Raw genomic sequence first — 20748 nt, forward strand, 5'->3', positions numbered from 1 at the left:
CACAGAGCCACACTAGCCACAGCTTTTTGTTTTGTTTTTTAAAGCAAATCTTTTTTTTCTTTTAAAATTTTATTTATTTATTTTTAGAGACAGGAGAAGGGAGGAACAAAAAGGAAGAGAAACATCAATGTATGGTTGCCTCTCATGTGGCCCCTACTGGGGACCTGGCTTGCAACTCAGGCATGTGCCCTGACTGGGAATCAAACTAGCGACCCTTTGCTACTTTGAGGCCCACACTCAATCCACTGAGCTATACCAGCCAGGGCTTCTTTTCTTTTTTTTAAATTCCTAAGTCATGAGATGTCAGCTGGGTACCCAGAGCTCTGAGCAGGCAAGTGAGAGCAGGGAGAAGTAGCTGGATCTGCCTGGAAAGGCCCTCTTCTGAAAGGTGCCCAGGGGCACGGAGCTACCCCAGCACAAGTGGGTACCCAGTGTCTTCTGTGCAGCCAGTGGTCACAGTAACAGCAAGAATAACTGGCCTCTCCTTTCCTCACTGGAAGGCCTCTCACTGGGATGCTCAGCCTCCCCTGTTTGCCTTCCCATTTCCCTCTCTTCTTTCATAGCTAGGGTCCTCTCTGCCCCACAATCCAGAAAAGAGACCTTCATCCAGAGTTCAGAGTGGGGGGGAAATGGGCAAAAGAGGGTTCTAACAGGCCTGGTCCCCCTCCCCCTCTGCTGTTTTCATGAGCCGCCCCCAACTGCTGAGTCACCAGAACCTTGAGCTCAGCTGAGCTGCCAGCAGCCTTCTCCCTGCCCCTCCTCCAGCCAAGCAGATACACCCAAAAGGGCCCGAGAGCCCACCATCTTCCTACTGGAAGGCCCAGAGCCCCCTTCTTTATTTCTAGGAATCTGCCAACACACGTTGAGAACAGTGAGCAAAAGAGTACAAGAGATCCCAGTGTGTGCTCTGTGCGGAGCAGAGAGCTGGCTGCTTGCACAGAGAATGGGACTGCCAGCCAGGAGAGTCGGTACACTTGGCCATACAGCCTTGTGGGCGTGTGAGAGGGGATGCAGGGAAGAGTGGGGTAAGGAGGTTGTTGAGGAGCAGTTATTATCTCCTCCTGGGTTCCTCTCTGGTCAATTTCTTTTCTTTGACCTCTCTCCCTGGGTGCTGATGGACATAATGGGACAGCCGCCTCTGAGATGCCTTCCTTCCCCTCCTCCATGGCTGTGGGAGCTAGAGAGGGGATCTGCGTGATAACTTTCAAGATGTCAAAGTGAGAGGTTCAGATATCCAGATCTCGTTCCAGCCACTGGGACACACTGAGGGAGAAGGAGGAAAGGGGTCCTACCAGGGGTCCTAAACCTAGACAAATATTGAACGCCTCAATGATTCCCTTTTCTCCAGAGTGCAGAAGATTCTGGGTGCTGCAAGTTTATGCCTCTTTCCCTGCAAAGGCTCAGGGTTTCTTCTAGACTCCAGAGCAGGCTGCAGGCTTTGACTCCAGGGATGGAGATCTGGCACCCTTGGCTGAACCTTGGTAATATGAGGCAGGGTTGGGAAAAGGGAGGCCCTGTTCCTTAGAGAAATATCTAGAATCCAGACTGAATGCTTTAAGGGCCTTTTAGCCCCTCCAACATGCCCCCAATGTTGGAGTAGGGATAGACAAGGAGTAAGAAAGAGGGTGTATGAAAGCCTGACATCTTCTCTCCTCCTTTTTTTAATCTTCACCCAAGGATATGTTTATTATGATCTTAGAGAGAAAATGTGGGGGGTCAGGGGGAGGGAGAGAAAGAAACATCAATGTGCCATAACCAGGAATCGAAGCCAAAACCTTTGGGTGTACAGGTCAATGCTCCAACCAACGGAGCCACTCCGCCAGGGGTCCCCCTCCTTCTTCACTGCATTCTCCTCTCCACTGTTCTGTGTTTCAGAGGAGAAACCGAGGATCTGTGAACAGGAGCCATCTAATAAACGCCCTCCCCCCAAATATTCAGTGTGAACAGCCTGCCCTATGTTAGGCAGCCAGTCCCATGGGTGGGATTCAAATCTTTCCTATCTTCTCCCCACTTGTGGGCTTCTTCCTGATCTCCCCTGACAGGAGACTCTTTTTAACTCCTGTGCACAGTTCTCCTACCCTGCCCCAACCTCTCCCTGCAGGCTCTCTGAAGCAGTGGGGTAGCTAGAAGGATTCCTTCCCGACTGTTTTGGGGGACGCAAGGGCCCCTTCTCATCCTGTCAGCAGTAGAGAAGGCAGAGAATCAGACAGCCAAGAAGATGACCCTGAAGGTCTAAGGGCAGGGCAGAGTGAGGCTGGGGACACTTAGAGGGGCACATCCTGCTCTTGCCCAGGGCCTTGGAGGACATAAAATGGGATATGAAGACAGAGGAGAAGGCAATTCTGGGAGTGGGAGAGCAGTGTTGGGGGCTGGAGAGTGAATAAGTTTCCACCCACGCTGCTTTCCAAGCTCCTCTCTGTCCATCGTTGCCCTCATCTCAACTTAGTCTCATGAAGCACAGAACAAAGAATGTTAAATTTTTTGAGGAAGGAAGATGATACCAGGAAATGCCACCTCTGGCAACTTGGTGGGAAAGTCCCTTTTCTTCCTTCTCTCCCTTCTTAACCCTAGTGCCTGAATAGTGAAGTAAGAAGGGGGTGGGGATGAAGACAGCAGGAAACGTACCCTTCACTCCAGTGCACCAATACCACACGGAGCAGATGGGGCCTGACTAAGAGCTCTGGGGCCGGAGCTCCGCATGAACACAGGGGCATTTCTGACTCAGCCTTCAGGGCCTGGAGTTCTATTTCCATTTCTGCTCTCAGCTTAGACATGGACACCAGGTATAAGACTACTCCTTACTATATTTTTTGTCTTACTTTTCTCTAGCAGATTACATTACAGCAGGGAAACCTGTGACAAAAATCTCAGAAAAGCTCAATATTTAGTCATCATTGGGGGATTTATTTCTAGGTTAAGGAACTGGGGTAGTTGGTGCATTTCTTTCTCTGCGGACCTTATAAAATATGGTAAAAGCCCATGGGAGTGGGGGTGGGGTTGGATCTGTCTGCCTAGAAGCAAGGAAATGGATGGGATAATCTTTGGAACACACTGTAAAAGGGAAATGTCCCCCTAGTAGTGCACCTGCCTGACTCCCCTGAGTTGCTTCCAAGACTCAGGGGCCAGAGACACTAGACTCCAAGCAGCAGAGAACAACACCCTGCTGACGTTCCTCCCTGGACTTTCCTTTCCACATCCTATCTACCTACCTTTCCCTGTGCTCCCGGGAATCCTTCAAATCCGCGAACACAAAGCAACACCAGGGCAGAATTCAACTGATTTCTCACTTCTGGGCCTCCTTTTCCACGTCTGTAAAAGGAAAGGTTCAGCAAGATGAACTCCAAGTTCTCTTCCTTGCAACACGAAGGTTCTATGATTCATATCCCAAAGGCACCAGGCCTCATTTGCATGCTGTTCTGCATATAATCTCCATGACACTTATTTTATGTCTAAACAGACTGAAATATCTCTGAACCCTGCCCTCCTCCTCTCTTTTACCAGTCTATGGTTCTATGGTCCCTAGCTCTTGTCCTCTCTCTTTGAACCTCTGTCCCCCCACCTTCCTTTCACTTTATTTTATAGAACTCACTGGGACAAGGCCAACGTGACAAAACCCTAGGAGCAAGGAAACAGCCTTACCTAATATCCTGGCTGCAATTTTGGGCCCCAGGCCTGAGTCAACGAGTACAGTTCCATCCTTTTTGGAGCTCCTGGCAGTTGGGGGTAAATCCTGGCACCTCTCCTCAGGGCCTCCCCTCCTCCTCCACCTCACTGCTCTCCATGCCAGAACGCAAAGTGGCCAGTGATTGATGGGCCTGGGTTCCCAGTAACCGCACCCAGTGGCCCAATCCTCCTCCCTTACCCAATCCCTCCCCTGTCCCTATTCAGAGATCAGATTGTCTCATGTTGGTCCCTGAGGTCCCATTAATTAAAAATACATCCAATTAAATGGCAGGTGAAAACGTGCTATTGGAGCTCTCCACCCCCCTTGCCCCAGCTTGGTCCCCCCACCACCCCCCTTAAGGCTCAGCTGTGCTTTGAGCTGAGAAAAAAAAAAAAAAAGACAGAGAGGAAGAAAGAGGGAGAGAGAAGAGGAAGACATAGGGGTGGGGGTACGAAGGTGGGGGGTGCTATTTGAATCTCTGCCAGGGTAGCATGTGCCAGCCTGGGAGGGTGGCACTGTGCCCTGGTGTCTAATTTCTAGAGGTGTGAGTCAGCTGGGTACCCACTTCCATTTCCCTTAAAGGGGCAGAGGGAAGTCAAAGGGCATGGCTAGCTGTGTTGCCCTCCTCCTAGGCTTGGTGGGTAAAGGGCAGAAGTGTAAATGGTAGAGGACCCTTAGGTGGGGGTGTGATGTTCAGGGGTTGGGAGTCTTCGGCCTCCATTCTTGGCATATCACTGCTCCTCCTCACACTGCAAAGAAGATAAAAAAGAGGCAGCTGGGACCCAGGTGGCAGGGCATGGCAATGTTCCCAAGCCAGGCTAGGCCTACTCCTGCCCACAGGAAAACTGAGAAAAGAATGGAGGAAGGGAGGAAGGAAGGAGTCATAATTTGGGTGAGAGTAAATGGGTCAGATAGGATAAAATATAAAAAAATAAATGTTTGTATTGGCACCACATCCCCCAGCACCTTATAGGTAAGAAGGCCTAGAAAGACTTGTTCTGTTTGCTCTTTCTCTAGGCAAAAAGAAACAGCAGCAGTGTGAAGTCACCTTGACCTGGCAGCCTGGCAGGCTGTGAGTAGGGTATCTCCCTTGATGAGAGCACTGACAACTCTCATTCTCCTCCACAGTTGCTATGTACCAGCATTTTGTCAGCACCTGCCCCTGCCCCTAACCACTCCTGGTAAAGTCCTCTAGCCCCAGGCAATGCAAAGCTAACGGGCACTGAGAGCTGTTGGGAGAGGGGCTAGGCAAGGGGTGGCTAAGGGTGGCACTAAGAATCCAGGCAGGAATGGGGGTGGTTTGCCAACCCAGGGCCCCCGCCTGGCCTCCTTGGCAGCCTCAGTACCTCCTCACTTCACTTTAACGCTAATTGGAGATTTTAATCTGCGCTGCTGCTCTGCTCAGGATGCTGGGGGGAGCGCCAGCTGTGCAGTAATTCCAGCAGCACCGACTGTTTAATCAAGCTGTCCTCCTGGGGAGGGGCCCTTGGGCACCGGGGTAAGAGGGAGGAGGAGAACCTCTGTCATCTCCCTTAGCCTGTTCAGCCTGGAAGGGCTTCATGGAGACTGCGGATCAATTGTGGGGTACCTCATCCCCATAGGGGTCCCATGGCCACTTGAATCCCTGGCTGACATTACACTGTATGAGGTCAATATGAGGCTTGTGGGCCAAAGCAGCCTTCCTCCCCACCCTGCTTTCTGACACCTTTTCCGGCTCAGAGCCCCTGGGCTATTCTAGGGTACCCCCCACCACTCGGGCGGCAAACATCTACTAGATCATCCTGAGCTCTGTAGGTTCATGCTGGGGGCACAGAAGCCTGAACTTTCCCACTCCTTGTCTTCCCTGTCCTCTCTCAAACACATTCTTACTAACAAAGATACTTCTCTTAGAACAATTTTAAAAGATTTTTTTTTCTCTGAAAAGCAATGTACCCTCACCCTCTGGGCTAAAAAGTGACTATCTTAGAGGCAGGGACACAATGCAGTGGACAGCTGGAGGCTGCTTACCCTGAGGGAGAGAAGCCACCTGTGCAAGGTGTTCAGTGCCTAGAGCTACGGGGACTCCCAAGTTCAGCTGGGAACTTACTGAGATATCAGGCTGCTAGGGCAAAATGTTCAGGGTTTCTGGCCATTTTTAAAGAAGAGTGAATGGTACTAATTATTCTTTTGGCTTCTTAGGCCCCAGTCTCAGGCTTTTTGGGGGTCTTTCTGACCTCTGTTTTGGGAAAAGGGTGCCCTCCTTGCCCAAACTCTACCTGCTAAGGGGCAGTTTTAATTGGTAAGCAGCACCCTCGTGTGGCAGAAACCAAGACTGCAGCTGCCCTAGTGGCTTAGCAGCTTTGAGGGATCAGCCAGGTTGACAGACAGACAGGTGTGCAGTGTTGTAAGTGTTGATGCTCTCTGTGCCTCAGACTTACTGCCTGACCATTTCCAGGGGCATTTCCTGCTCTCTAACAACTGCCTATGCCTCCATCCACCGCACCCTAACTCAAGGTATATGCCTCTCAGAGGAGGGAGCACCTTACCCACAGCTGGCACTTATTTAAGCCTGATGCTACTGCTGCTGGATTGCAGAACAGAAAGAGGCACTGCTGAGAGAGGAGGCCTAAGGTCAAAAGGGTAAGCTGATGTCATCTCCAATGGCAGGAGAGGCTCTGGCACTCCTGCCAACTCTCTACAGGCACCAGACAATACCTGTCACCTGAGCTGAAGACACTACAGCAATCCAGTCTCCACTCCCTGGGGAGGTCTGGGGATGAACAGGGACAGACTCTTCAGAGTCTGAGATCCTTGTCCTTGGGGATGGACACCAGATAAAACATCTTTCCTCAAAAGATCCAGATACTTTACAAGGATTCCAGGCCACTGGGCAAAATGCACATCTTCTAGCTTCAGATTTCTAGGCTCAAGAGAAGGGGCGACCTGTCATTAGACCCTTCCCCTCCAGTGTCAAATACCATCTGTTTACTGGCCACTTCTCCCATACCCACTAAGTGGGAAAAATGATTCTGAACTACAGAAAAGGGGGTGGAGATTTAACATCAGGAAGTTCTCGATAAAAGATATGGCTACAAGTCACCAAGGCAGAAAGCTGAGTCACCAAAGCCTTCCTCTTGTTGAAGATATTTAACAACAGAGGGAAATAGTCCCAGAGAGAAATATGACCCTGCTTGGGGTTGGTGGGTAGGGAGAGGAGCACACCTACCTGGCAGCAAGAAGGGTGGGGCTGAGTACTAGAGGCTGGTGACCTGCCTGGTTCTGGGCATTGAGGACAGAGAAGCAGCCTGTAGGCCTCTACTTCTGGTGTATAGCACAGTGTTTGGATGGGTGGATCTCCCATCTAACCTGGAAAGGAGGTGGAGAAGCTGATGAGAGGTAGTAAGAAGGGATAGCACTGCCCTATCCTGACTTAGCATAAAGGAAGAGAAAATAGCTTCTTGGGGAAAAAGGGACCATGTGTATGTATGAGGTGGTAGGTGTGTCTGGCAGGTATTATAGAGGAGAGGCTGAGAGTAACCCATATCAGCAGCCCACCAAAGAGAAATATCCATTAGAACAGCTGGCCAAGAGTAAAGAACAGGAATGAAATGACTGCCAGTGCAATAAAGGGGGTTACCCACAGTAGTCAGGAGGGAAAAATGGTTCATCAGAAGATAGGATACCATAACCAGGGCAAATAAAAAGCTAAGGAACCACCTCTGGGGATCATTGGGAATGAGAAACTTTTTTGAGACAGGGTGTGAGACAGAAAATGTGTGTATGTGTACGTCCTTACAAAAGCAGGCCTGTATCCTCTGATTGACTTCAGGTTCCTACCTGGCTTGAGTCTGTGAAAGACTGAATTTGCCAGGGCTCCGGATATCAGGTAACTGATAGGCATCACCAAATTCCTCAGGGGCCATCCCTCCTGCTGCTACTGCCACCTGTAAAAAAAAATGACAGGTTACATTAGACATGAGACAAGGGATTAGACACCGAAGAGGGTCTTGGGTCTTTTACCCAGGAGCATGGCCTTGGTAGGCAGCAATGATGGTGATGGCCACCATTCTTCCAATTCCCTGCAACCTGAATTCATGAAACCCAGAAGAATGAATGAATGTACTTTAAGGATGCTGCCAGACAGTTTTAGCTGTTTTAAGAGCCCTACCTCCAGGAAATTAGTTCCCAGTCTAATAATGTAAAAACCATGGTTCCTATAGTTAAAAGTAAAGTTTAAGAATTCAATAGAAATAGAAGCTGTGAAACCCAAAATTATAAAGAGCGATGAAAGTTCAAGGTGAAAGCAAAGTTAATGCAAGGAGATGACTGGAAGAGGTCATTTAATTTTAGATCAGACCATCAGCTTGGACTCAAGTCTCTCTTGTCTAAAATAGCTTCTTTAAGAAGGGCTCATGGGCACCCCCCCCAAAAAATCCTATGAGACAAAAAAAGGATGTTCACAGGAAGCAGACATGGTGGAATTTGAGTATGTAGGTCTACCACATATTTCCTGGATCAGAGATTTTCATGCTTTTTCATCCCATGGCACATACAAAATAATTACTACAATTCTGCAGCACACCCAAAAATATTTTTGCTGATCTTACACAAAAATAGGTACAATTTTGATTCCTTCACACCTGATGGCTATTGTGTTAGCTGTTGTCATTTTTAAATTTGACAATCTAAAGGAAAAGAGGTCAGTATCTCTGACCAAATAGTCAGGTATTGCATTTTTAAAAAATTCTTGAGGCACATCAGTTGAAAAGCGCTGCCCTAGGTAAAGGTGAATTTTTACATGGGGACCAACTCCACTTTCCCCGTGCTATCAGTTAGAGTGTGTTGGAGAAAACGTGAGGCTTTGTACAAGGTTCTAATTCTTCATTATCAGTATACAATGTTCACTTTGCAGACCCACTGCCCCCTGACCTAGACCAGTAACTCTATGGCTGAGAGGCAGAGTGGTGCCTTTCTCCCTCCAAGACTCTGCTTCCAGCTTAGGGACTCTTCCTCGTTCCTCTCCCTGATCATCAGTGGCTCCCAGGCTCATATGCATAAGCATCGAAGGGACTTGTAGATACATCCAGGGGAGGTCCAAAGATGGGAGGGGAGTCTCAGTATCAGAGTAAGGAGACTTCGGAACCTGCTGTGCCTGCCGACCCACTGAGTACATGATCTAGGGTTTAGACCACTGTGGCCCACCACCATACCACCTTCCATCTCACCAAGGGAGAAAACCAGTAACTCAAATTTACAAAAAAAAAAAAAAAAAAAAGGTGGAGGTGGGGACAGGAGTTCCCCACCCCCAATTTCCCTGTAATCTCAAATATCCCCTTTTACTGTTCTGTAATTCCTTCTACTCTCAGACTTCCTTTAGTTTCCCAGGAGGTGAGATGTGTTTTGTTTCTCTCTTCCTTCTGATTTTGCTTTTCAATATAGATGTATTGTAATGTAAAGAAGCCTGAATTGAGATTTAGGGTAAATTCCTCATATGGCCTCAGAGGGTCTTTCCTGGCTCTCCAACCAACCCCCAGAGATGGTGGTGAAGTGCTCCTTGAACTTGGAAGTAACTCTGAGGGCATTAGTGTCTTTGGCCATGGCTGCTACTTGCTTCCCAATAAACCAGAACCCTCGAGTCTAAATAAAAATTACACTTGTATAATTTGCATGTTATTAAAAAGTTAATCTTTGAGGTACACATATATAAAGCTTCTTCTGTTTTTTTTTACAATTTTTTTCATGTTTACCTTTCTCCCTCAATCTCTCTCCCCTATCAAAATCTCATAGCCCTGCCTTCCTTTTCTAAGGAAGCTCAAGGGCTCTCAGGAGTTGGTGATCTTAAAGTTTGGGGTCTCTATACTCAGATTAAGATTCTGGTTAACATCCTGGCCATTCGGATTCTAGTCTTGGCGGCTGCCACTACCTTACTGTGAAACTGTGGGCAAGGCACTTCCCTTCCCTAAGCCTCAGTTTCCTGCTCTGTTACCTGAGTGGTTGAGTTGGGTGATCTCTAGGGTCCCTTTCTAGTCTATAATTCTGTAAGGGAGAAGACACAAGTGTCTTTCCATCAGGAAGTGAGACATTCCTGCCCTTGGCACCTTCTCTCTGGGTCAAGGCAGTAAGAAGCTCCTCTACAGATGCCTGCCTTTCTCATTCTGGCTTAAATAAGGGGAAAACAAGTGATTTAAGAAGCCTTCTTTTAAATGGCAGACTCCTTCTATTACTAAGAAAACATATTAAGACAGTGACTTAACTCTAATCCTGAATCTTGATAAAGCAGAGGGGAGACAAGGCAGGTATAATGGGCAGAAAAGAGTATGATAAGCATGCCCCCTCACAACACACACCCTCAGACTGTTCAAGAGTCTGAGCACACATTTGGCTTTTCCCTGGAGAGCCCCAGATAAGTAGTGGCTGCTTCTCCAATACAACTGTGTGTGGACATGTGTAAACACATTCAGAACATCAACATACATGTCCAACCAACGCACATAAGTTCACTCCTGTTCTCTCCTTCTTTAGGCCTATATGTGCCTTTTAAGAAGCTATGGTGGGGGCACACACCACATCCCAGTCTTCTCCCTCCCTAAAGTCAGAAAGGAAGAGACAGTGAGACAGGAGCTACTTGGCTTCCTATAAATTGTTTTGTCCTTCCTCACAGCTGCAATCAGAAGCTAAGGGCTCCCGCAGGCCTTGTTCTGATCTGCTGCAGGCGATGGAGGGTTTTTGAAACGGAGAGGACTTGGCTGCGGCCCCGTTTCAGCTGCCACTGGGGCTGGCTAATGGGCTCATTCGGGAAGACCCCCGCCTGCCACACTAAAGAGTCCCCCGCCGACCCCTTCTCCAGTCCCAACCCAATTAATAAATGGGGGCTCCCACTTTATGGCTCTGGGAGCAGAAACTAGAGATACAAATGACCCCCAGGGAGGGACAGAAAAAGGCCTTCCAAGAATCAAGCCAGAGAACTGTGCATCCACAGGCATGTGCTGCCACAGGCTAGTCATATCCCATTTTCAAAGCATTAAAGGGGCAGAAACTGAAACAAACAAACAAACAAACAAACAAACAAACCACTCTTTTCTTTTCCAGGTGCAGAGTGGGTTAGTACTCTTCAAGTCTATGGGCACATCCCAGCAATTAACACTTTTACCTGGCTTCCATCCTGAACAGGACAGCGTGCAAGTGAACATCTAGGTACACACCACATGCACAACTATCTTCCAGGGGGGGTGCACCCCTAGACTCCACAGCACTGAACAAAGACACATCCCATCAAGGAGTTAATAAACACTTCCTCCTTCTTAACAACAAAGCAGCTACCACTTTCCAAGCTCTCCTCATCATGGACAGCATCAGTATGGCCTGGGGTCATCATCTTCAGGCCATCTTGTATCTCTCCTCTCACTCAGACTATCATCGAGCTTTGCTAATTCCTATGAATCCACTTCCTTTCTTCTCATTCCAGTCTTACTCTAGTGCAGGTCCTCAGGGCTTCTCACTGAACCAGAAAAATGATATCCTAGGCAAACTTTCCTGCCTCTTTCACCCAATACAGCTGCAAAAGTCTTCAGCATCATATTCACCTCATCATGCTCTGCTGTTACTACTTATCAAATTACATTCAAACGCCTCATTAGGTCAATAAGGCTGCCCTTCTGACTTCATTTCCTGGGATTCCTTTCCTGTACCACCCAGGCGAGTTCACTCATAGCCCTCTGCACAAAACACACGTAAACCTTTTTTCCCCATGTTTCCCCTCTAAGCAACTTCCTCTCTTCTGTTCCATGTTCATTATCTTCATTACCTTCAAAGAATCTTTCCTGGTTAACTCCATTTTTTCTAATTATTTCTGTACTTTGGCTCCCCTATTACTAATTTTTAAAAAGATTTTATTAATTTATTTTAGAGAGAGGGGGAGGGAGGGAAAAAGAGGGAGAGAAACATCAATCTGTGGTTGCCTCTCATGTGGGCCCCACTGGGGACCTGGCCTGCAACCCAGGCATATACCCTGACTGGGAATCAAACCAGCGACCCTTTGGTTCACAGCCCAAGTTCAATCCACTGAGCTACACCAGCCAGGGCTACTAACTTTTTTAATAACTCAACTTAATTCTCAGTGTCAATTTTCAAGTTGTCACCTGCCCCTACCAATACTGAACTTGGCACCGAGTCTTTCCAAAATTACAAATTGTTTCTTGACTTCAAAGTGCATTGCAAAACAAACAAGCACAAGCACCAAAAGAATGTGGTTACCTCCTTGAATCCTAGTATATAAGTACTATTTTCTTTGAAGACCCCGTAGGATGAGAAGCTCCATTTTGTTCCCTATTTCTAAGATTAATCCTATCCTCTCAGGTCATGACCTGACTTTCTAGAATGTAAATCAATCCCAGAGCCACTAGTAATATTGTTCCCCAACAGCCCTGCCCCTAGCCTACTTCTGACCATCACATTTTTTGGAAGGTCCTTAGGAAGAGACGTTATTCAAGAGTCTCTTTCAACTATTTAGTATTTCCTTAAATTAACCTCACTCTCAAACCCAACTCTTCCCTTCCTCTAGTTTAGCCCTATGTGGTTAGATAGGAAAAAGTTATCACCACCCCCCTTTCTCTCCTACATATGCTCAGGATAGTATGATGAATTTCTCTCTTAACTTTTCCATCCCTTAACCTCAGGTTCTTATGAATCAAGGTAATAAAAGCAAAGTGCTTAGCAGAGTACCTGACACACAGCAATTTCCCGACAGTGTTAGTTTCTGCTGGCTCTCCCTTCTTCCTCCCAAAACCTTAGGCTTCTTTCTGGGCCTGTTCCCACCCCACCCCAATGAGCCATTGGCTAAAAATGGCACTCAACAAAGTAATGTCCTTTTGTAGCTCTGGTGAGTTTGCTCTTCTACATACTGCCTTCACTTGGATCTAAAATGAAAGGGAGAGGAATAGCATGTTTCCAGGTTGACCTAAATTACATTAAAACCACTTGCAGAAGTTTTAAAACTCCAAAAATAAAAATAACTTTTTAATGTGATGCATCCATACCATTCCCTCCTTGTTCCTGAATTATTCGCTTGAACTATGGAGATAGCAGTGCTAAGCAACATGTCCCTATATATTTGCTCAATATAATCCAGCTTCCCTAGTGAAAATGTCTTCACAACATCCCCCAGACTAAGGGTTCTAGGTCCAACCTCCAACCACAAAGATAACACTACTGTTACAATGGGCTTTAATATGGAGCCTCCCTGAAATGAATTGTGAACCTTTAAGGCATTAACCATGAAGTTTCACTAGCCCAACCATAATTTTTCCTTCCACTATAGTCCTAACTGTTCTTTATAAGCAATTATACACTGTCTCCTTCGACAGCTCAGCAGACTGATCTAGTTCTGCCTTCTCTCCAACTAATTTGCTTCCTTTAAAACGAGACCTTTGGCCCCCTAACCAAAATGGCAAATACTGGTGTAAGGCTGAACCCAGTTCCTGAATTTATAAAAGGGATCAGGCTCCTCCTCAGCTTTGTCTTTGAATTAAGCCTCTTTTCTCCAGAACCAAAAGCATTCAAAACTGTATTCACTTTGGTGGAGAGGGCTCTCTGCCTACAAGCCGATCCTCACCGAGGGTAGTTCTGAGACACAGGAGTGAGGAGGACCCTCTCCTGGAGACTGCCTAGCAGACAGCCTCCTTAAAGGAAGGAAAAGACACCCTCCTCCAAGACCCAGGCTTTGTTCTTCACTTAGCTGTAACTGTGACATTGTAGCCTTTTTAAGGTCTCTCCATGCTGCCTCCTCAGGGATGGTTGGCTTGGATAAAATGCCCTTCATTCCTTTAGAGCAATCAACATTATCTTCAGTTTACAACCATGGCATAACAAAACATCCAAAAACCCATCTAATTCTAGGTCCTAGGGAACCTATGTCTCAGTTAATTTATGTCACAGTTATACCCTCTTATTCCAGAGAAGTATGCTGTGGTTGAGGGCTATATATTGAGAAAGGTTTGCTAACAACCCATCATCTAGACTACTGAGGACTAACTTCGTATCAGCCTCTTTCTCTCAACCTTGGACCACTAATTTTTGAAATAGAGAATAGAGAGAGGGGCCCAAGTGTTTTTGGCACCCTGGTGATTAATCATCACAGCATCAAGGCAGCCCTCATCTGCTTTCTCATGGAGAGGTAGCAGGGCCCTCTCCTCACCAAACTTTTACTTCCCACAGACACCATCTGCAACTGAGCTTAGAAATGTCATCAGCAAAAGCAAGTCTCAGGATGAGCGAAGAGGATGGAGTGAAGGTTGAGATTCTGTCTTTCCTAGACTAGTAGAGAGTCTCTTGTACCCTACACAACATAAATTAAAAGCTCCTTTCATAGCTCTTAGCAGTAAGAAATGATGGTTATTTTGCTTTCTCCTTCACCTTTCACCCCGTAAATTGAGGATCTGGAAGACCTTTATCTTCTGAATTGCTTCTGGCTACCCTTCAAAACTGCGTAGCAACAATCACTCTAAATACTTCTCCAGGTTAAGCAATCAATACCTCTGGTAAGGCCTGAGGCATGTTAGGTAGTGAGGAGGGAGAAGAAAGAAAAACAGTGAAAAGAAGGTGAACAGGTGGTGGGGAGACAGCTGCATGTGGTGAGAAGTGGTAGAGTAACCTAGTAATTCCTTCAGGTGTCATACTTCCCCCAAAGTCTCAACTCTGGCTTGGAGTATGGAGCCTGTAAACAATGCTACACCGGGACAGTAACATTAACCTAAGTGTCCAGGAATGCTCGCCTTGCCTCTCAGGACAATGAGAAAACTTAGCAGTTCCATTTCTGCCTTGGAATGGTTGAATATTTACTCAAGCAACTCCCCATTTCCATTCCACCTAGCCCTTCAGTTGACTAAGTTGTGAATACAGAAGTAAGTCAATATCTGAAACACAGTCAAGCTATGGGGCAATTTTTAATAACAATGGAAATCCCAGTTTATCACCAAGAATATTAAGTAATGTCCTTGAGGCATTAACCTTACCATACAGTTAAGGATGCCTATCTGAGAAATGATGGTGCCTAAGAAATTAGGTACTGAACTGTATAATTTCTAGTTAGAAATAGCCTTGGGTGTGAAAAGAGGGGAAAAAGTCCAGTTAGTTAGGTCCTCAGCCTTTAGGCCCAAAATTGAAAAGATAGCCATTGCTAAAAGGTGGAAACAATATTCTCTAACAGGTTGAAGATCACACTCTTAATCATGAACTTCGAATATATAGGTTGAAAACCAATTCCTTTTCTCTGGAGGTTAACCAAGAACACAGGATTCCAGGAATACAAACAATCTTGAGCTTCCATTCTCCTGGATAAACACGTGCCAGCCCACAGGCAAGGGAACATGATACTTAAACTTTGGGGTCTCAAAAACAAGTAGGCAACCCTTGTCACCACCAGTTTTTGAAAATTCAACTTTTTCCTAATTTCCTTGTTCTGGCGTACCCCTTAACTTTGTATAATTGCTCACCCCATTCATAAGTTCCCGACACCTATCTCCTCTCTTCCTTTCTGTCTCCTGATAGTTTTCTCCTCTGCCTACTTACATCACAACTAGCAGGAATGCAGACCATGCTACAAAAAAAAAAAAAAAAATTTAGTTCTCAGTGTGCTAAACCATGGAAGAGAAGGGAACACAATTAGCTCCCCAGGTGGAGATAGTAAAGATTTTGGATAATAGGAATTTTAGCCTTATAAACAACTTGGACTCACTTCCTGGATTGCCAATGTCTCGGGAAGTCTCAACACAGCTGGAACACAATTCCCATGCTGACCTTACTCATGGTAACTCAGGAACTGGTCAGAGGTTGGTGGTGGTGGTGGTGGTGGTGGTTCTCGAGACTATTCTTTGGTCTAAACACCTGCTTACCAACTTCCCTTGACGACAGGTGAGCTCAAACCCACTTACCTCTCCTTTCAGGAGGAGTCAGGGTACATTGAAGCTCAACTCTTTTGATGGCCTGGGACTATCGTTATTTGTGAAACTGTCTTCTACTTTAAAAAAATCACATTTTATGGTTTTCCCCAACTTTTAAAATTCTCTTGTTCCTAGTCTAGTGTTTTGAAGCACCTCTTCAAACCCTGAGAACTTTTTTTTGGTAGTTTATGTATCTACAGTGATTCTGAAACAAAGAACCCCTAAGGTAAAATGGAGGGAAAAAATGCCTTTTATACCTAATAGGATTTGCTCAGAGGGTACAGATTAAGAAGTAAATGCAATGGAGCAAAACTGGTATAGTAACAGGAAATATTTAATTTTCCAATCTCCACTTTCCATTCTTATAAACTGAAAAAAAAGTAATATATTACAAAATATCTGTACATAGACAAGGTACACCCGATGGGGGGCAAAAACAAGAGAGAGGAATATGGTGTCAGGAACCTAAATCAGGAGAGTGTGGTAGCAACTGACACTTTTCTGATGTAGCACTCTCTCTCAAAGCCTACTAGTAATCATTTTAGAACTGTAACTGTATATGCATATTGTATATATATGTATATATATACACACACACACACGGTTGGGTGATGTCTATGGCATAAGCTAACAGAAGTCCTACTTACAAACTTGTGCTAACTGCCCTGCTTTTAGATATAGAGATCTGATGTCCATTTCAAATCCTTATCATGCCTATGGAGAGTTGAAGAAAAAAACTAAGAAAACTGGGTCATGAAAAATTGTTTTCAAAACCACAAAAATAACCATGGTCAAACCAGTTTTGCCTCTCATTCATGAACTGAATCAGATTTCTCATCTGTTCAAAATAGTGTATTTAATGGACTTAATATCTCCGAAGATACAATACTTAAAAATAAAACCACTTTTGAATATAATTATTTGAACTTGCAGTTTTCTAATAGTCAAGTTGAAATTCTGCCAAACCTTTGCTTCCATCACGTTTATAGAAACACAGCTGAAAAATTAACAAATACCTTTTCTTCCTCCACACAGATTCCAGGATACTTAAGTGAGTTTCTTTTTTCCTCTGTTTTTAGAAAGTCAAAATTACCAAACATTTTTTCTTTTTCATTTTAAGGTTAGACTCCTAAAATGGGGGCTGGGGGTGAGATGGAATCATGCACACACATACATACGCACACATACACTCACCCCCTTCCCTAGTAGTAGGGATGGGTGAATGGAGCCTTAAGGATATTATTTAGAATATTTGGCATAATTAAAAATAAGAGGTGGGAAGGGAAAAACATTACTGATAACTGATGATAACCAAAATGTAATTAGGATATAGAGAAATTTTTACACATATTTGATGGGAAACCAATTCTTTTCCACTGGATACTTTTGAGTTCTTTAATCAAAAATGGGAGTGGGGCCCAATGCCTCAAATTCAAATATTCTAAAATACAAAGGGCCATGTCTGAGGACTAAAAAGTCAACAGACAATAGGTTCAGATGAACTTTAATGCAATTTACCAATACCATGTCAGTGAGCCTAGCAAAGCTAATTGGACACACTGGTATAAAAACTCATCAATGCCAAAATGGCTGGAAGGTTCTTTCTAATCAATGTTTGGCCTTGAGGGAAAGGCCAGACCAAAACCCAGAGAATGATAAAGAAATACACACGCCATAAATCTACCAATTTCAGTGATAGGGAAAAATAGTCTTCATGTAAATATCTGAAGAGGGTTCTTCTTTCATTTCTCTAAAGTTTTTTATTAGTGCATCTTTCTCTTACAAGTAGTCTTTAATTTTTTAATATAAGAATTTGGCATTAAAACATGAAACTTCACTTTAGTTCTGAAAACTATTCTTCAAGATGCTGAAGCACATTTGTCTTTTCTTTGTAAAAAGGGGAGCTAAGCTGTGTTTCACAAATGTCTAAGCCTGTGCAGGTATTTTATATGAATGTGCATGTTTTTAAACACATTATATGCTGGTATTCACAGAGAAATGGAAGCCAGAATGAGAAATCTCCCAAGTTATCCCACCCTGAAGCCTTTCCCTTTTCCATTTCCTGTTTATAATAAAGAAAAACTCTTGCCATGAAATCATAATTTAACCCTTTTTACCAAAACCAAAACTAAAACTCTCCAGAGGAAAATTCTAGAAGAACTGGTGGGATATACATGCTGAGATATGTATATGTCAATACTATTCTTTGTCATGGTCTGCTCTTTTAAAAATTATTTTTTAATAAGGTCTTGGGTATTGATGTATCTTCAGAAAAATACCCACCCTAAACTAACTTACATTTCCATGTATTTTCAGGATTTTTTCATTTTGCCAATATTACAATGCTGTTTCAGAAGATTTTTTTCTACATAAAAATATATGTGTAAACAATATGCTAACTGCTCTTACTGGCCCTCTGAGTATGAAGGCATAATCTCTAACCCCAGCACAGCAGCAATGGCCTGAGCTGTCTGCATTTATAAATCAACTTCACCATTAGGGCATGGTTTAAAAAAAAATTCAGAATGGAAGAGTTATAGAGAACAATATAGGAGTTTGAATTTCCTTTCCTTTATTTCAAAAAAGGTAAAGAATTATCCCAGGTTCTTGGGCATCTCAACAATTAATTTTTTCCAAACAAATGTCTCAAAAAGAGAGACAGAAAAAGACAAACTCTATAGCTGGGGTAAAAAAGGGAAAAGATGGGGTAAAGTCCACTTGCTTGCCCAAGAATGCCACTTTCTACAGCCTGCTTCATATGCAGGGAGGGAGGGCATGTCTTTTGCCAAAGCAGAACAAACTTTAAGGATGAGTAATTTATTTGGAAAAAAGGAATGTTTAAGATGCTCAATGGGGGAAAAAAGAGTTTACTTGAAGGCAAAAATGTGAGATGGTAGAAAGAAAGGAAACATTTATTTAAATCAGCCAATCACTTTTTTCCCTTACAGCAAAAGCCTAAGAGCAGCTCAAATTTTGTGAACACTATTCTCTTTAAAATATAAAACAAAACACTAAATTGAAAAAAAATATTAAAAAAAACCCAAAACTTTAAAAACCTAAAGAGAGTCTCTCCTGAGCCATCTCAAAACTGAAACTGTTTTCTTTTTCTTCTGCTCAAAGACGTGCAGGCAATAAACTAATAAAGCATTTACTTGTCAATTTAATGGCCCTCTCCATGTTCTCTATTTGTATCTACTGGGTAGAGTTGAAGTAAATGTTCTGGCTATAACCCATCCAGGGGGAACTGGTGCCAACATCATTATTTTGGAAGTCGCCTGCTTAGTAGCAAGTGATCAAGGAATACAATGGATAGCTTTGAAGTAGCCAAATGCAGATGATTACCTCACTCTGGCAAATGATTTCATTAAAGGTTCAGAGGACTGGATGGAAGATGGACAGGGAAGATATCTTTCAGGACACTGAAGTCTCTGGCTTAGTAAGGAACTCCTCTCCCTCTTCCCCCTCTTGGCGGGACTCTTGTAGGACCCCGATAGAGTTTTCCATAAGCAGAAGACTGAGCTGGGGCCCCCCAGTTAAGGCCTGCTCCTGAGCTGCTGGCTCCACTGGTTCCTGGCCCCAGCTCCCCATAGTTTTGCAATTTGGTCTCTGCATGTGCCACAGAGTTGCTGCTTCCCTCAGCCTTCAGGAATGGTTGCCCGACCACTGAGTGTATTGCTAAGGGGACCCTGGCAAAACGGAGGTCCTGGTCCCCTGGAAACTGCACTGACCCTGTACCCTGGTAACTGCTGGACTCCCCAAGGTGGCTCACAGAGCCCGAGAAGGTCCTGTTCTTCACCAGGGTCTGGGCCAAGGATTCTGTCACAGCTGGACCAGAGTTGCGTTCATCAGTGTCAGTGGCACTGAACCCTGTTTCAGGCCCATCAGTGTTTCCATATGTCCTGTTGGGATGGGGTCGGGTGGAGTATTCCATTGGTCTCATGGCCTGGTGCTCATGTGGCAGGTGGCCAGAAGGCTCTGCTTCAGGCTGGGATAAAAGTTGCAGCAAGGCGGCTGTCACGGCTGGGTTCAACTCCTGGGGGGCGCCGGAAAGATCGCCTTCAACCAGAGGGGGTGGAGGTGGCGGCGGTGGAGGTCCAGGGGGCTCAGGGGGCCTCTTCTCTGGTGGAAGAATGTGAGGAGGACATGCTGTGGAAGGGTTACTTCTTTTAAACACCATCTTAAAAATCACATGTGATTATAAACACAAACACACACACACACATACATACTGCCCAACATAAACATATCAATACAAGTAACCAAAATATATATAGAATAAAATCTTGGGATCAGGAAATGTCAATTTATAAATAAAATCAAGTGATTAATAGCAAAACAGTTGTATTCTGGATCTAACAGCTGGTGTAAAAAGATCATGTTTCAAATATTGTTCTGATTTTTGTCTGAGATTTCCTCCATTTCCTTCCTTAGAGAACTGTTCTAATATGTAGGCTGTTGGCAGCCTCCTGCCCATTTTTGCTGTTGAATCAAAACATTAATGAAAGTAAAGTAGAAAGAAAGAAGATGAGAGGGAACAATACACATGCTATAGTCACATTTCTAGGACATAATCTTGCTGTACAATAGGAGACCTTGCATGGACTCAACTAATACATTTTACAGAATGTTTAATAATATAAGGTTAATATCTGAAATAGAACTTAAAGAACATACAGGAGAGATGAAATTAAAAAAAAAAACAAAAACAAACCAAAAAACCTTTCATTATCATCATGTACACTTGCTTCTCCAAAGTTCAGTTCCCTCCCCATAACCACATTCTAAAGAAAGGAATGTTAACCACCACTGTCATTCAGTTTCCTATGTTACAGTAATTATAAAGACTGAAGTGATTATCTATTATAGTTTTCTATTTTGTTTCCCAATCTCCTGCATTTTTTCCATGCTATGACAAAAATTATTGTAGCAATATCATGCAGAGTGGACTGTTAACATCTACTTATCTTGGAGACAGTGATAAGAACCAAATATTCAAAAATGTATTAAACTAATACTACATTCTGAATTTCCAAAGATCTTTGTCTTTTTTGAACTACTCCGAAGACTTTGTCCTGCAACTGCTAGCTTACTTTGCCCAAGCATGCCAATCATTGTCTGAAAATGAACTCCTGCCAAGACAGCAGAGTAGAGATGTAAAATGGCATGAGT

The 20748-nt window shown here is 44.4% G+C and overlaps 1 protein-coding gene across 11 annotated transcripts in view; it reads right to left on the reverse strand.

The window, feature by feature from the left end:
• Positions 1 to 20748, reverse strand: part of CDK12 (cyclin dependent kinase 12) — a 74689-nt gene that overhangs the window by 11758 nt on the left and 42183 nt on the right. For 3 of the 11 annotated variants that reach the window (XR_008393021.1, XR_008393022.1, XR_008393020.1), the window contains exons 15-17: positions 7481 to 7587; positions 6870 to 7009; positions 3210 to 3309 (exon numbers count right to left, since the gene is read on the reverse strand). Coding sequence is in view for 3 of the 11 variants with exons in the window: in XM_053673412.1 (XP_053529387.1) it covers positions 19013 to 19725 (713 nt within the window). In the remaining 8 variants the exon portion in view is untranslated. Of the gene's footprint in view, positions 1 to 123; positions 1865 to 3209; positions 3310 to 4080; positions 4414 to 6869; positions 7010 to 7480; positions 7588 to 15897; positions 19726 to 20748 lie in introns of those variants that run through there. The other 8 variants (XM_053673412.1, XM_037140593.2, XR_008393026.1 and 5 more) reach the window with 7 other exon arrangements.

This window comes from Artibeus jamaicensis, unplaced genomic scaffold, assembly GCF_021234435.1.
Source record: "Artibeus jamaicensis isolate MK-2021 breed Jamaican fruit bat unplaced genomic scaffold, CSHL_Jam_final contig_1998, whole genome shotgun sequence".
Classification (NCBI taxonomy): domain Eukaryota; kingdom Metazoa; phylum Chordata; class Mammalia; order Chiroptera; family Phyllostomidae; genus Artibeus; species Artibeus jamaicensis.